This window comes from Stylophora pistillata, chromosome 5 (assembly GCF_964205215.1).
Source record: "Stylophora pistillata chromosome 5, jaStyPist1.2, whole genome shotgun sequence".
Classification (NCBI taxonomy): Eukaryota; Metazoa; Cnidaria; class Anthozoa; order Scleractinia; family Pocilloporidae; genus Stylophora; species Stylophora pistillata.
Window position 1 is genome coordinate 30266483 of NC_142523.1, and position 14797 is coordinate 30281279.

Genomic DNA, 14797 nt, shown 5'->3' on the forward strand with positions numbered 1-14797 from the left:
GTTTCCCAATCGTATTCCAGGTTGGGCCCAGTCTTTTTGCCAGTAACATTGGTAGTGAGCACTTTGTTGGATTGGCTGGCTCTGGGGCTGCCACAGGGATTGGTGTTGTGTCGTATGAATGGCAGGTAGCTCTCAAATTAGTTTTGATTTGTCGTTCAGTGGTTAATGTTCAATTGCAGCTGTTTGTAGGAATTGTATTGTGTTTTCTGTGCTTGTAATGCTGCAGTAGTTGGCAGGGGCTTCATTAATGTTTTCTGCGGGAGGTCAACTGGTTTTCAGAGGTGGGCGAAACTCTTTGAACTGAACTTCTTTATAAGATAAACTTTACTCTAGACCGTCAAATCAGGTGGGCAAAACCGTCCTCACAACCGGTCAATTTGCCCGGTGCCTGGCCCTTAATGAAACCCCTGAGTTGGATATGGTTCTTCAACTGGAAATACATGTATTCATTTACATGTTAATGGGAAATAGTAAAATGGGTCTTATACCTCTCACAGCTTAGGAAGCAGTTGACTCGGAGAAATTTTGTAAAATTCCTTGTGGCTGGGATATAATTTACATGGTCCCAATTAATAATCTCTAAAGTACAGACTGGATTGAGCTTTTGCTACCATCATGACAACAAAGAGTTGTGTTTACTTGTTTTGGAATGAGTAGGAACAAAGCAGCCTGTTCTAGAGAACTACAGTAAATTATGAGAAGTTGATGTTGTTGTTCTTTGGTGATATTATGCTCGTCCTTCACTGTGGCTTGTTTTCTAAATAATGCATAGCTGATATTGCTCCAAAAAAGGTCAGCTTGTTTTCCTAGATCGCAAGCAAGTTTATTTAATTTAGGCTTTGTGTGGGTGTTGGTGATGTTGTTGTGTTGTAATGATTTATGTAATTGGATGTTTGCTAAACAGAGCATGTCTTCTTTATTAAAAATTCACAACAGGAGATAATTTTCAAAGTTTGAATAAATTTGAAAATGTATAAACCATGATCAGTGAATTAACTCTGTAGTTATGTCCACTAGGGAAGGAAATGTAACTTGTTCCCCTTTGTAAATGAAATTTTGGCCATTTTAGTTATTTTCATTAACTATTCTTGTGGGTTGTTTTCCAGTACAATATTAAAGATGGTACATGTATTTGAATGGGACAAAAAAAAAAACTATTTTAACTGCAATTAAGAGAAAAACTTTTTGTGTTTCCCAAGGACTTATATATTTCCAAGCAGCATCAATCTCCATTGCAAGCAAATAAGCACTGCCATTAAGTGCAGTCTTCTGTCAAAATAAACATCTGATGAGTTTTTTAGTCAAAACACCCCAGACATGTTTTCCAATATCATAAGAAATGCTTTGGAAAAACAATAGTGCTTTGTTACAGAAGATTACAATCATTCAAGCTTGTCTTCACTGAATTGAGATAATAATTACTACAATCTCTGTTGATAAATAGGATCTCAAACAAAGCCTCTTGGTGTGAATATACTGGTCAGATTACGTAATAGTGACATGGCAGAAATGATGATGACGATAACTACATGGGAGGCTGTATTTTGCGTGATTTTCTTCTCTTTTGCTGATTCTTGTAAATTTTTCAATTATAGTCCAGCCAAACTGCATTTTGAACAGTCTTTCTGGATATTATGTAACTGTGAGTTGCCGCTGAAACAAGCTTAACTTGCTTAAGTGGCACATTAGTCAAGAGTTTATAAGACCTCATTAGATGCAGTAGCTATCTAAAGATAGACACATCAAGATTGTGAAGCAAAGTACAATGCCTGTACTCTTACCCTCTTATGATTATAAGCCATACTTGTCTGACCTTCAACATAAATTCAATGCGGGGCATAAAATAGTGCCAAATGAAGGCGCCATTGTGGCCAAGGTTGAGAACTCAATGTCTTGAGTGTGCTGCTAGATTAGAGGCAGATAAAAGCTAGCCCTAAGGTTGTACAACTTCATGAAGGGTTTTGATTGTCTTTTAAGTACCGGACTGTATGTTGATTTAAATTTACTAGTCAAGTATAGTTCCAGTGTGTTCCTAGGGGATAACTTGAGCTTTCAATGAGAGCTGATAAGAAGCCAAAACTGTTGTCTGTCAGCTGCTTTTAGCTAGCTGCATTTGCCTCATTTCACCATCAGTACTTCCAAAAAAAAAAAATGAATATTGTTACTATATATTGATGTACCATGAATAAATTTGTGCTGAGGCCATTTCCTAGTTGAGTGGAATTGAATGCATACTTGACCAAAAATAGATATGTGCATTTGTGAGTCAATTCTTTGTTAAAAATTTTCTGAAGGTTCATTTAAACTGAATAATTTATAGTGTTGCATGCATGTTACGTAACAGAACATTATGGTGTTTTTAACAATCTGGCCTGTTAAATCGAGTCTGGTATTTGCCATCTACTTTCAAACTTATTGACAGCACTAATAGTTATATTTACTGTTAGGAATTAGAAGGAATGGGGAAGTAGGTAACTTTGATGGTGGGCCAATATCTTCATTCAGTTCTCTGCCAACTAATGGGACAGCAAGAAGGGTTAACTAAATTTCAAGCAGAAGTTGGCTTGCAGTCATTTAGGTTACTGGTTGTAAAATTCTTGTCATTCGGTGTTTTTGGTCTCAACTTAAAGTCAGATAAACATATGGAGTATTTTTTGGGAACAAAAACTCATTAATTTTAGGTCACATAATAGTGACTTAAAAATTTGAACTTAGAGTTCCGATTGGGTGACTATTTGCAAACTGATGGGCTGTTGTTCAAGGAACACACTTGTGAATTGGAAAAGTGTCCCTGAATATACATGTCCTTAAAACCTGTTACAGATACAAAGATTATCAAGGCAGGTTTTTTCTTTTTCAGTTGGAATCAGAATTTTCCTCTCGAAAAGTGAAATACCTTGATTAAAGGTGCATCATTGTATTGATTTCATGTTTATCACATACTGTTACATTTATAAAATTGTCAAATTTATTTTTTGTTGTTTACAGGCTTGCTGGGTTCTGCTCCTCCTTGGATGGGTTTTCCTGCCAATTTACCTGCGTTCAAGGGTAAGACTTCTTGCTAAAACATCTTAGAAAGAGGAGAACCACTTATTTAGCTTTGTTTTAAATTTGTTTCTTAAAATTGCATGGTGGTCTTTTTTGCAAGGTCCAACTGCTTTCCACCTCATGTCATTTGCTGATAATTTATATACTGGGATTAGCTTTGGAACAATTCAAGCCACTTTTCATTCTGACTTGACGCTAACCTTTAAACTCCCAAGATCTTATTGATAATTGTCTCTTCCAGCTGCAACACAATGTTCTTCTAAAAAAGTTACTAGATCAATCAAAAGGTGCTAGATGAAGATAACAGCTTCTACCTGATAAGTTTGAGTATTCTCATTACCTGTTTGCTGAATCATGTATGGATATTATAGGGAGAAGTTACATATTAATCACTTCTGAGAGTTAAAGGGTTAACTCACTCTCAATAACTGTGTGAAAGTGTAGTGTGATCGTCCAGGTCAGTTTGCTGTTGGTGGTGGTGATTGACATTTTGACAACCTGTGCGGAAGTCGTCATCAGAGTCAAGTGAATAGTTGTTGTCAGTAGAAAGTTCTTAGTCCCGTTTGTGTAAAATGATTGGTCAGTTTTGCTGTTTTGTTATTGGCTCTAAGACTCAAGTGGTGTAAGTCACTATCAATGTATTGCAAACAATCATTTTTGTCATGCAATGCTGTGTTTTTACATTGACTGCAGGTGTTTACCATGCCTGAATTTCTGCAAAAAAGGTTTCAGAGCCAGTGGGTCAGAACCTATCTCACTGTGGTGGCTCTGATTTCATATGTGTTCACAAAGTTTTCGGTGAGTATGACTCGGGGTGAATTGTTACAGAAGAATACAATCATTCAAGCTTAATTTCTACCTCACCTCTGAATAGGGATAATTACCACATTCTCTGTAGATACATGTAACTCTAATCTCAAACAAAGCCTTGTTGGTGGAATATTGGGTCCAGATTATGTAAACACGACATGGCGGACAGGATGATGATGATAGAATGTGATATGTGTGTTTCATGCAGGGAATGTTTGTGTATTGCCTATATGCAGTGACTGGTGATGTCACCCTGTGATTCTGGAAGCAGTTTCCTATTGTACACTTGTATCTCCAAATTGAAAGCTGCTTAACCTAACGAATTTGCAACAACACCAATTCCGTCAGGCAAAAGGGTCTCGGTGGGGATGTTGAAATATTCTGAATCCTAATTGTAGATTTGAATAAAATTCTATACTTCACCCTAAGTTGTGTTATGAATCAGTAATAATTGTTTTGTAGGTTGACATCTATGCAGGTAGTTTGTTCCTGTACGAAGCAATTGGCTGGAATATTTATATCTCTGCTGCTGTGACCTTGGCTATAACTGCTGTCTACACTGTGTTGGGTAAGCTAAAAACAGTTCCTAAAATAGTCCTATTATATTTAACAATTATTCCACGAGTGCACGTTGGATACGAGATGATAGATAGCCAGCGAGGCAAATAGTGCCGAGTTGGCCATAATCATCTCATATCCAACAAATGCAAGGGGAATAATTGTTTTATTTAAAAAAAAAATACGTCCCCTAGATATTAGACAAATCTTCTCTACTTTATTTTGTAAGAAGAAACCGAATGTTACAATGTACAGATATAAGATTATGGTATATTGGCTCGTATACCATAATGGCTGAACCAATAAAATGTCTTGAATTGCATTATCCAATGATCCAGTTTTTAATAAATACAAATATGGCTCATGCTGCGTGAGATGTGGCTCTCTCCACTAAGAAGTTTAATTGGGTCCTTGGTCCCAGTGAAAGGTCAGGGAAGCTGGATGAAATTCTGTGGGGTAACCCCCGGGATGGCTGACTTCCCATCCAGGGTGGGTTGGGGAGTGATACTCCTTCAGTTACTTCCTGCTAAGGAGACCTGGGGCCCATTAATTTTCTTGAAAGTCCCGGTAACTTAACAGGCCCGAAGCCATGACTTTTGTTTTAAAATCAGAATTTAAAGGATATGAAAGCAGGTTCTGGCATCCAAACCAGTCCTTTTTGTTTCTTTAGCTGATAGATTTTGGGTATCATTTTCAAAACTTTTAAAATCCTCATCTTGAATGAAACTAGATCAGCTTTATGGGCCCATTCAAGTTACTAGGACGTTTGAGAAATGGGCCCCAGGCAAAACTCCAGTTGGTTGGGCTTGTGTACAGATGTATTACCTTACGTGCAGCTTGTTACATATAAAAATTTCCTTGGTTCCTTAAACTGTTAAGTGGAACTAAAGTTAACTCGTTACTGACATTCTCACTTTTGTCTGCAGGTGGTTTGACTGCTGTTATCTTCACAGATGTCCTCCAGTGTACCATCATGATTTTGGGTGCCATTGTACTGGCAATATTAAGTAAGAGCACATGATTATGTACCGGTATTCATACTCATGCATATTCACTAATATGCATCTTGGTTCATGATACATTTCTTATACAATTCAGCTCAGAAATGAGCTGTCCTTGAATTGCAACAAGAAAATAAGGCCTGAACTTGAAGATCGCTGTCTTCTAACTTGGCACTGAAGGGTAGAATATCTTTGCATTTTATTAAAGATTGCAGGTTCCTTCATGTGAACATGATTTCGTGAACTTATGCATTCACGAATAATTATATATACCCCTAAAATTGCAAAGGAGATGATAGCTACAGTCATAACTATCTACACTGTAACATCAGTTTGCATATTCTCCATACTGTTCTCTGTACTTTTCCTAAAGTGCTGACAAGGAGAATCTGTAGCAAAGTTCCTTGTTAAGCTCATTTCCAAAAACGCAACACAAGCTCGATGTCGAATCTAAATCTGTCATCATTAGATGCCATCTTGGATTTAGGGAACCTTTCAAGTTGTATATGATCCATTCTAGTGTCCTCTTTGACTGTATCACCATGATTTTTGAGCAATTTACTCTATCTATTACAGTGACAGGGTGAAAATTTGTGTGTGTGTGTGTGTGTGTGTTATAATGGCCACCAACTTTTTGGAATTGGCTACCACTTAAAAATATTTAGGAGCCAAGTGCATGGCTGCCTGAAAAAAAAAAGTTAATTTTATGCCCTGTTTATTCTCTTGACCTTAACATTTGATTCAGGTGTGATATTGTAAAGAGGAATTAGACACTCTGGACACTCAGAGGTTGTTATCTTGATCTAGCACCAAACTTTGTAACTAATTTACAAGGAAGTGCTTTGCAGCCAGCGAGGAGAATTAACAATCGATCAGATCCTAGGAGTGAAAAGAGTAATAACATGTAGTGCTGATGGGGCTCGTTGATGCTGACTTTTTTGCTATAATGATGTTTTTAAGGCTTTGTAAAAGTTGGAGGATACAATGGTCTTTGGGAAAAGTTTGGAAGTGCCCACGGGACTCCTTACGCTCCTACTGTTGCACCAGTGACTATGGCAGTCAATATGACAAATGTCTCAATGCTGGGAAATATGACTACTGTGATGCCGTCCACTCGACCAGACCTGACTGGCTGCTTCAAATTGACACCTTACTGGGGAAACATGTTCCGTCCAATAGACGACCCTCACTATCCATGGCTTGGATTGTGGACTACTCTTCCTATTATGGGAGTCTGGTAGTGGTGTACAGATCAGGTAAGTCAAGAAGGTAGTTTAGAGATTTTGCCAATGACAAGTAGGCCCTTTACTTGATTTGCCCATCTAACAAGGTTACCTCCACTCAAACCAATCAATTTAACTCATAACTGGTTATACCTGTCTCGGCGGGGTGTCAAGAGGTAATTAACTGAGTTTAGTATTTACTGTTAGTCAGTTTTAGCTTTTGAAATGGATAGCCTGGCAGCAGACCACTGAACAACCAAACAAATACGATGCTTCACAACATCTTGGCAACATTGACATAGGGCTGCCATACTGGAGTTGTAGATTCTAGCCCAGGCCTTTGGCAGTCATAAATGGGGTTTTGTTCTTTTTTCTGAAATTGCCTATACATCATCCAAATCATGTCTGGTCCACTATTGCTTGCATTGGAAGTTGACCCAAAGAGTTAAATATTAGAAAAATATGGAACAAACAGATGTATTGAGTAAATATGAAAATACATAAAATATTAGTAATAATTTATGTATTTTCATATTTACTCAATACATCTGTTCCATATTTTTCTAATATTTAACTCTTTGGGCCAGCTTCCAATGCAAGCAATAGTGGACCAGACATGATTTGGATGATGTTTTTTTCCAATATACAAATAAACACTGTTTTACCACAATGCCTATTCTACATTGTAGTTCTGGTCACTCCAACCATCTTGTAATAACTGACAATGAGAGGGAAAATGTTTCTATAATGGTGAAATCAGCTCACAAGGCTCATCCTGCCAGAGCTTATATCCCATAATGCAGTACTAGCTTGAAAATTATGTGTAGATCTGTTGTGGAAGTGTTAAGCCTGATCTACAATGGAAATTCTCCCTACAGTGTCACAACTGAATAGTGTATGAAGGTTAGGAGAATAAAGGAATTGAACATCTAAATCTAAATGTCTGATATGCAAAGGGTAATACAGCCCATCTTCAGCAGATATCCCACCCATCCCACTCCAGGGGAGGACATCCATCACACAGTAATCTCATGTGTGGGAAATTGACATCTCCTACCCCAACCCTGCAGGAGACGGGGCCTACAGTTTTAATACATATTCATCCTTATCCGAGGAGACTAGAATATCTATCCATTTTTTGATTTTATAGAAAGGTAGCAAATTTTCCTCACTTATGTTAAGACCATGATTATTGGTCCAGCCAGGGCTCAAACCCTCGACCTCCCGCACAACACAATCCGGTGCTCTAACCAATTGAGCTAGAAAAGAAGCTCTTGATTGTTGAACAAATTCTCTTTGTTAGTACTAGAGAAAAGGTACAGTGAACAGTATTTAGAACATACAACTTACATTGGGTGGATGTTACCTTGGTTAGATGAAGTGCCAGTTTTTAATGTTTACTCTGATTACTTTTCCAGAAGTTTTGTGACTTTTTCAAGTCCACTAAATGGTGTAAAGGTATGGAAGCTTATTTCTGGGGGATCTCGTACCCTTGATGGCAGGGTTCCACAATTCCAATAGTTTAATCAGTTTTGTTTTCTTTTTGTCTTTGTGTCTCAGTGATCATTTCTCCAGGAATCACTGGATGTTATGTCCACTAATGATGACAATTAACACTTTAGGTTTTACTCTAGAACTTTATTCCAGATACATGGATGCTGCCAAGGTTTGTGAAATGTCTTTAGAAAACTTGGTTATAATTTTTCAAGGGGGGTGGGCTTTGGTGGTGATGGGCAAGGGTGGGGAAGGTGATAAACATTTTTTCTTTGGGGACTGGCCTGGGATAAGAGCATGGTCATGTTGTGAACAAGTGGACTGGGCTCCACCTCTCTGTGAAGCACCTTCAGAAAACAGAGCTGTTGTATTGTATTACCTCTGGAGTTCGAGTATTTTATTTTTGTACTGCTCTGCTGTCTAGTTACATGGGGGGAAATTTGTAAACCAAGGCTGAAATGGTGGAAAGAATATTTTGATCATGGCTGCAAAACAAAAAAAATATGCAGGTTTCTACTTGACTGCATTTTGCCAGTTAGACAGGTCCTGAGCTACCCTTTCTGCCTCACCCCACAGTTAGACAGGTCGTTAGCTACCCTTTCTGCCTCACCCCACAGGTAGACAGGTCCTTAGCTACCCTTTCTGCCTCACCCCACAGGTAGACAGGTCCTTAGCTACCCTTTCTGCCTCACCCATGAGTGATCAACACAGATAAGTGATGAGAATAGAGTGTGAATGGATACTGGGATTAATTATCAGGGAAGCCTCAGATCAAATGCTGCAGGGAAACCTTGCGGTGGACTGGCATCCCAATCTAAGGAGGGGATGTGGGGGGGGGGGGGGAATACAACTCTTAAAGTCAGTTCATGCTACCAAGATAAGCTCTGGCTGCATGAGCTGTTGCCTCAAGTACAGAGGGAAACATGGAGTGTTCTGAATATCACAACATTGCAAACAAAATAGAATAAACACTGCATCACTGCAAGAAATATTATCAACACACACCGACACCATGATATAGTTTAAGCCTCAGGATTTATCTGGTCTGGTTTCACTCATCTTTACCATGTGCCGGTCTTTGGCTGGCTGATACTGTGTGTTGTAGAGGTTCATAAGTCAAGTGAAATATTAACAAACATGGCCTGGGGTTAGTTGGCTAATGTTAATTAAAGTTTAACTCAAATGTATGGCATAATTTGTTCAAAAACTAACTGCGGTCGGGTTTTCAAAATCTATTAAAGAATAAACTGCAACACTGGGAATGGTTTATTTCACCAAAAACTGTTGATGTGAAGTTACAAACATCATATACCGTAAATTTTGAGATCACTACAACACCAGAATGGAAGTTGTTCTACACCACAATACTCCATTAAAACAAAGAAGAGTCAGCACCCCAACACTGCAAACCCCAATGTCCCCCTCATACAATGTTAACTTTTTCTTATCTGATTTGTCCTGTTACCTCTTTCTTTTAATACTAACCTGTAAAATCACTTTTTGTTAAGACTTCAATAGATATGGAAAATGTGGTTGCTTGTGACCTAAATGAATTGAAGAACAATGGAAAATCTGTTTTCAGAATAGTTTACTTCAGTCAAAATGCACACGAGTTTAAACACTACGACTTTGAAACTGATGCTGATGATGCAGGTGAGAAATTTTCTGTCTTTTTCTTTGCATACATTAATTTATCACAACAAACAGCATTTTTCACACCAAAGAGCATTTGAGGCAGTCAATTTTTGGTAGTAAGCTGATTATTATTTGCTAGCCTACCATTTTTTTTTTTTTGTGGACATCAGTATGCATATTCTCCATATTAACAATCAAGAGCCTCTGTATTGTTGGTGATCATTTCCTTTATTCTCAATACCTTACTGTTTGATTCAGGGTTGATATTGTAGGGAGAAATTATATTTTAGTCAGCCTAAGGCATCGAAGGGTTCAATGATTGGGCAACAATTTTCCCTGTTGAACAAAAAATATTTTTTCAACATTAATTTTGTTGTTGTTGTTTATTAATGTTTGTTTGTTTGTTTTGCCAGGAGAAAGAGTGCAACAGGTCAATCACATTATCAAGTCCAACATGAGTGGGAAAAGATCAGAATACTTGTCTTCAAAAGAAAGAAAATCTGACAAAAGAAGATCTTTCAGATCATAGCCATTGTAACAAGAACTACTGAAGCTTACTCACACTATTAAATGATTGATTAATAAAAATTATACTGTATTTCCTCAAATAAGTGCCCACACTCCAATGAGCACCCACCCCTCAACCCACAGAGTCCATAAAGCAATCTCCCTCATCCCTAACTCACTTAAATCGTAGGGATACAAGAAAAACCTGTTTCTATTGCCACTTTAGATCATTTTAAACCTACAGCAGAGTCATTACAGGAGAATAACAAGTGCCCCCCTTGATTAGGCACCCTTCCTACAATAAATGCCCCCTCTTTTACCCAACATATTTCGAGGAAGTACGGTATTTAATTTTAGAAATTCTCCTCAAGTTTAAATGAATTAATAAAGGCTGATAGTTTCGAAAGAAACTGTTTGGGGCTGCGTCGGTGGGAGTAACGAAATAATTTGGATATATCAACAAAGTTGAAATGGTAAATTAGCCACCGTAATGATTACAAAAGCTAGTAGTGATTACAAAAGCTAGTGTTCTTGACTACTTACACAGTAGTCAAGAACAAGTAGTCTACTTACACAGTAGTCAAGAACAAGTCTCTGCAAGAATCAAACATCTTAGGAAATGAAAATTTTCAACACCCCTTCTAATTTTGCATGCAGTTAGGCACTCGGGGGGGTGCACAAAAATGCCCATTTTTTAGGTTGCAGCACTCTTGTTGCCATGATAACAATGGCCTCTTGTTCAAGGCCTGAGTCATGTCGCCCGAAATTTGAGTCATGTTACCCGAAGAATTAAAAAAAGAAAAACAGTAGAAATGGCTATCGGGAGACTTAACCCGTTACCACATAAAATATTTACCGGGCCAAAGAATGGTCCAAAATTGGTAAAGCTCAACTGAAGTCATATCACGTGTGCAAATCGCAGTATCATTCACCAGACTGTTCACCAGATTTCCTTCCGTCGCTTTAAGGTGTTGAAGACCATCGCTTTCCAAATCAAGTATCCTTCCGTAGATCTTCTCTTCATTTAAAGCACCTAGAAGTCTATCTCAATCGGGACGGAGCGGAATATTAAATCCCTTGAAAATCTCAAAACTCGCGACCAGTTAAATGGGAAGTTCGCAATCACTAATGCTCGGACACCAAGTGTGAACGTAGCCTTATTAGGAAGCACATTCGCGCCATGTTTTAATTGTTGTTTAACAGGTTTGTGAGTAAGAAACATTAAAATCAAAGCTCAGACAACATCTCCCAAATAGCTGCATTTATAGTATTTATTACAACCAAATAGAGCTTGGAGTTTTACACCATGCATAGATATGTAAATCTTTTTATGAGTAGTTCCTGGCACTTTCTTGTAAACTACACCCATTTATTGAGGTTTAACTATAGCATCACTGTTCATGTAGTGGTAAGTTTGAAAATACTGCAAAATAAGTTCAATTTGGGGATAGTTTTAGGCCATGAGACAATTTTAAGCGGCGCATTCCGTTGTGTGAGTTAACAGAGATTGGCATCGTAAAAAAATAAGAACCTCATTCTTGTTTCCAGATTCCTTTTTCTTTTGGTCGCGTAGCCAGAGCAACGGAATGGCTGTGGGAACGAGAATATGGAGACATCATTTTCTTTGATATTTACAGACTTGCATTGGGTAATAAAGGATTCGCACTGAGCAAAGGGACTGCTTTTAGTGTATATGAATTTTAGTTTTTGTCTTACCCTCAGAATCAAGCTCTCCGTCTCGATTCGTGTCAAAAGTGACCACATATCGGTTAGCAATTAGCAGAGAGATATCAAGTCCTTTTGCCAACTCATCCGGCGTCATACCACCATCTCCATCTGTGTCAATAGTTTCAAATGTACCATCCTGAAGAGATTTAAAAGCTTACATATTTTCTAAAAAAAAATGTGGTTGTGTGTGTGTTTATTCGTGCGCGCGCGCGTGTGTGTGTATGTGTGTGTGTGCGTGTGTGTGGTGGGGGGAGGGGGGTGGTTGGTTTTGGTGAAACGGTGCATAGCGTTGAAGATGCGCTGTAGATGGCAACTCAACTTTGAAAATCCTTCGCCATTTAACTTAGAGCAACTCACGCAAGATATGCACCCGAAAATATTGCATTCGTTTCAGGAGTTAGTGAGTTAAAATCATCTTTAAGTGTTGTATTATCTTACTGTTTTAATTTATCCGTAAACATTTGCAGCTCAGTAAATATCCACTGCTACCCACCCCTACTTAGGTTAATAGTTTATACTCACTGATCATAAAAGTGAAAACAAGTGGATCTGGGGACGTCAACAGAAAAAGTGCATTCATTGAGCGTGCGCATCACTGTCTTATTTCCTTGCCAAAAATGCAAAGAGCAGACACATCAGCGTTTACAAAAGCTCCACAGCTCCTTCAAATGCATCCACTTCGAGAGGTGTTTAAGTTAAAACAAAAAAAAAACAAAACAAAACAAAACGTTTTCGGACAAATTGAGCCAATTGTGGAGCACATCCTTGCCGATTCTTTTATCTTTCTTTTAGGATAGATGGACACGCCCTTAATGTTAAGAGATATACGACAACGTACCTGATGATTATCAATCTCTCTTTCCTCCGAAGTTACTACTGGCCTCTCAAATGCGCTGGCTGCCAGAGCCAACAGTGCACAGAAAATGAAAATCTTTGTATTCGCCATGTATCTCAGTCGCCTTCGCTTCTGTAAAGTGGTTCCAACGCCAAGGCACTGATAGGGGACACTAACACATACAGTACGTTGCAAATTTGATAGAAATATTGATTAAATAATAAAATATTGATGAAATGATTATCAATTAATACTGATTAAAATATTGAATAAAGTATTAATTAATTCCATAAGGTCGTAGTAGTAGCAAGTATGATAAATATTGTAAGAAATAGACAACTTTTTTGAGAGACATGTTTCGGCATGCTTATGCCATCTTCAATCAATGAGTAACAGAACGTGAGTATATAACAGACAGGTAGATGAATATTCATCCACTTGTCTGTTATATAATTAATCACGTTCACTTACTCATTGCTCATTGATTGAAGATTTCATAAGCATGCCGAAACATCTCTCAAAAAAGTTGTCTATTTCTTACAATATTAGTTAATTAATAATAATTAATTCTAGTATGACCCCTAAGAATAGATGCACTCATAACTACTATTTAGATCTTAACAAATCTCTTAAATTTGCTACAATACTATTTACAATCAAAACTATTAACATTATTTTAGGACATTCATACTCAAGCTGTGCAGAGCTAACAATTTGTTCCACATCCATTGACTTCAGCTGATAAATCTTTCTTTCGTATCATCGCTCTGAATTCTGATTGATTGTCCTTTCCTTTTCGGTTGGTTTCTCCCAGAGTGATGGCCCCAAATAGCTGATCGAATGCTTGCCATGAGTGACAGTGCGATAACGCACCCGCCTGAAGTCACGGTTTTTTAAATCATATTTTCTTTCTTGTTCACAGTTGAATTGGAATAGATCTGTTAAGTACGTCGGTGTAAGTCCACTTTTAACTTTATCCATCAGAACATGCATACCTTGTAGCCTTCTATTATATATTATAATAAAGTTCGGATATAACGCGTGGTGTCATTAGTTGAAAGTGCGTGCTCTATCAGAGTATAGAACATGGAGTTGAAGCTGTCACGCCATCTGCCAATTTGTAACATGGCGGACCAAATCCCAAATTTTTCTCTAGGGAAGCAGCTACAGCACTCAAGAACTAGCGTCTCTTTTAAGAATCTACACAAACCATAGCGTCAGAGCCACTGCAATCACGCTGTGGTCCAAAGCGCAAGTTCCATCGCGGCACATAACGGCGGTCTCTGGTCATCGCAGTGAGGCTAGCCTGAGGAATTACAACCCTCGTCCATCCAGTGAACAGCTAAGGGCTTCTTCAGATATCCTCTCTAGTGCATTGAATGGAAGACCATCGCAGCCAAGTTCCTCTGATGGCCCTATACCTGCCAACTCTCACGCCTTAGGCGTGAGTCTCACGCCTGCGGGTTGAAAACTTCGTTCTCACGCCTACTCACGCCTGCAGGCCAATTTCTCACGCCTGATTGAAAGGTGAGTCGTTGCCGTCTTGCTTGACACAGTTTCCAAAAATATGTTAACTCAGACCCACGCAAGGAACAAAAACCACATATAAAATGAATCAATGACAATACTTTCTTCACGATCTCTCACTCTCACTCTGCCTTCGGTAGACTTTGGACGTCTTCGGAAGACTTCGGACTTCTTTGGAAATCTTCGGAAATGATCGTGTCGTCTTCAAAAATCCCAGCACTCCCAGGATAAAAATCTCACGCTTATATCTGAGAAAAAATTGATAGGTATATAATGCAGCCGCCAGTTCAGAAAATCCTCCCGCTGCTGTAAATTTGACCGTTGTTTATTCACAGAACAACGCAGCGCAGCAGTATGTCCAGTTCCAATCACAAGCTTTATTTTCAAATTGTCACGTTGATAACGTCCAGGTTTTCATGGGCCAAAATTCG

At 38.4% G+C, this 14797-nt stretch overlaps 2 protein-coding genes across 15 annotated transcripts in view; one reads left to right on the forward strand and one right to left on the reverse strand.

Annotated features, from left to right (window-relative positions):
- LOC111320100 (sodium/glucose cotransporter 2-like) overlaps window positions 1–10367 on the forward strand; it is a 22536-nt gene extending 12169 nt beyond the window's left edge. For 4 of the 14 annotated variants that reach the window (XM_088761134.1, XM_088761136.1, XM_088761135.1 and 1 more), the window contains 8 exons: window positions 21–125; window positions 2989–3048; window positions 3742–3846; window positions 4321–4426; window positions 5343–5423; window positions 6378–8306; window positions 9643–9787; window positions 10183–10367. In XM_088761134.1, the coding sequence (XP_088617260.1) occupies window positions 21–125; window positions 2989–3048; window positions 3742–3846; window positions 4321–4426; window positions 5343–5423; window positions 6378–6658 (738 nt within the window). In that variant the 3' untranslated portion in view covers window positions 6659–8306; window positions 9643–9787; window positions 10183–10367. The remainder of the gene's footprint in view (window positions 1–20; window positions 126–2988; window positions 3049–3741; window positions 3847–4320; window positions 4427–5342; window positions 5424–6377; window positions 8307–9642; window positions 9788–10182) is intronic. The other 10 variants (XM_088761143.1, XM_088761146.1, XM_088761139.1 and 7 more) reach the window with 10 other exon arrangements.
- LOC148731390 (uncharacterized) lies at window positions 8977–12971 on the reverse strand. The gene is made up of 2 exons (XM_088761199.1): window positions 12843–12971; window positions 8977–12140 (listed from the first exon to the last, which is right to left on the reverse strand). Exons 1-2 carry the CDS (start codon window positions 12948–12950, stop codon window positions 11961–11963), a joined length of 288 nt encoding a protein of 95 aa, XP_088617325.1. The 5' UTR covers window positions 12951–12971; the 3' UTR covers window positions 8977–11960.
- Between the last annotated feature and the right edge of the window lie 1826 nt (window positions 12972–14797).

Coding starts and splice junctions, on each gene's coding strand:
- LOC148731390 (XM_088761199.1), bottom strand. CDS start 12,950: ATGGCGAATACAAAGATTTTCATTTTCTGTGCACTGTTGGCTCTGGCA. Junction 12,141..12,842: donor GAGAGATTGATAATCATCAG/GTACGTTGTCGT, acceptor AAATCTCTTCAG/GATGGTACATTTGAAACTAT.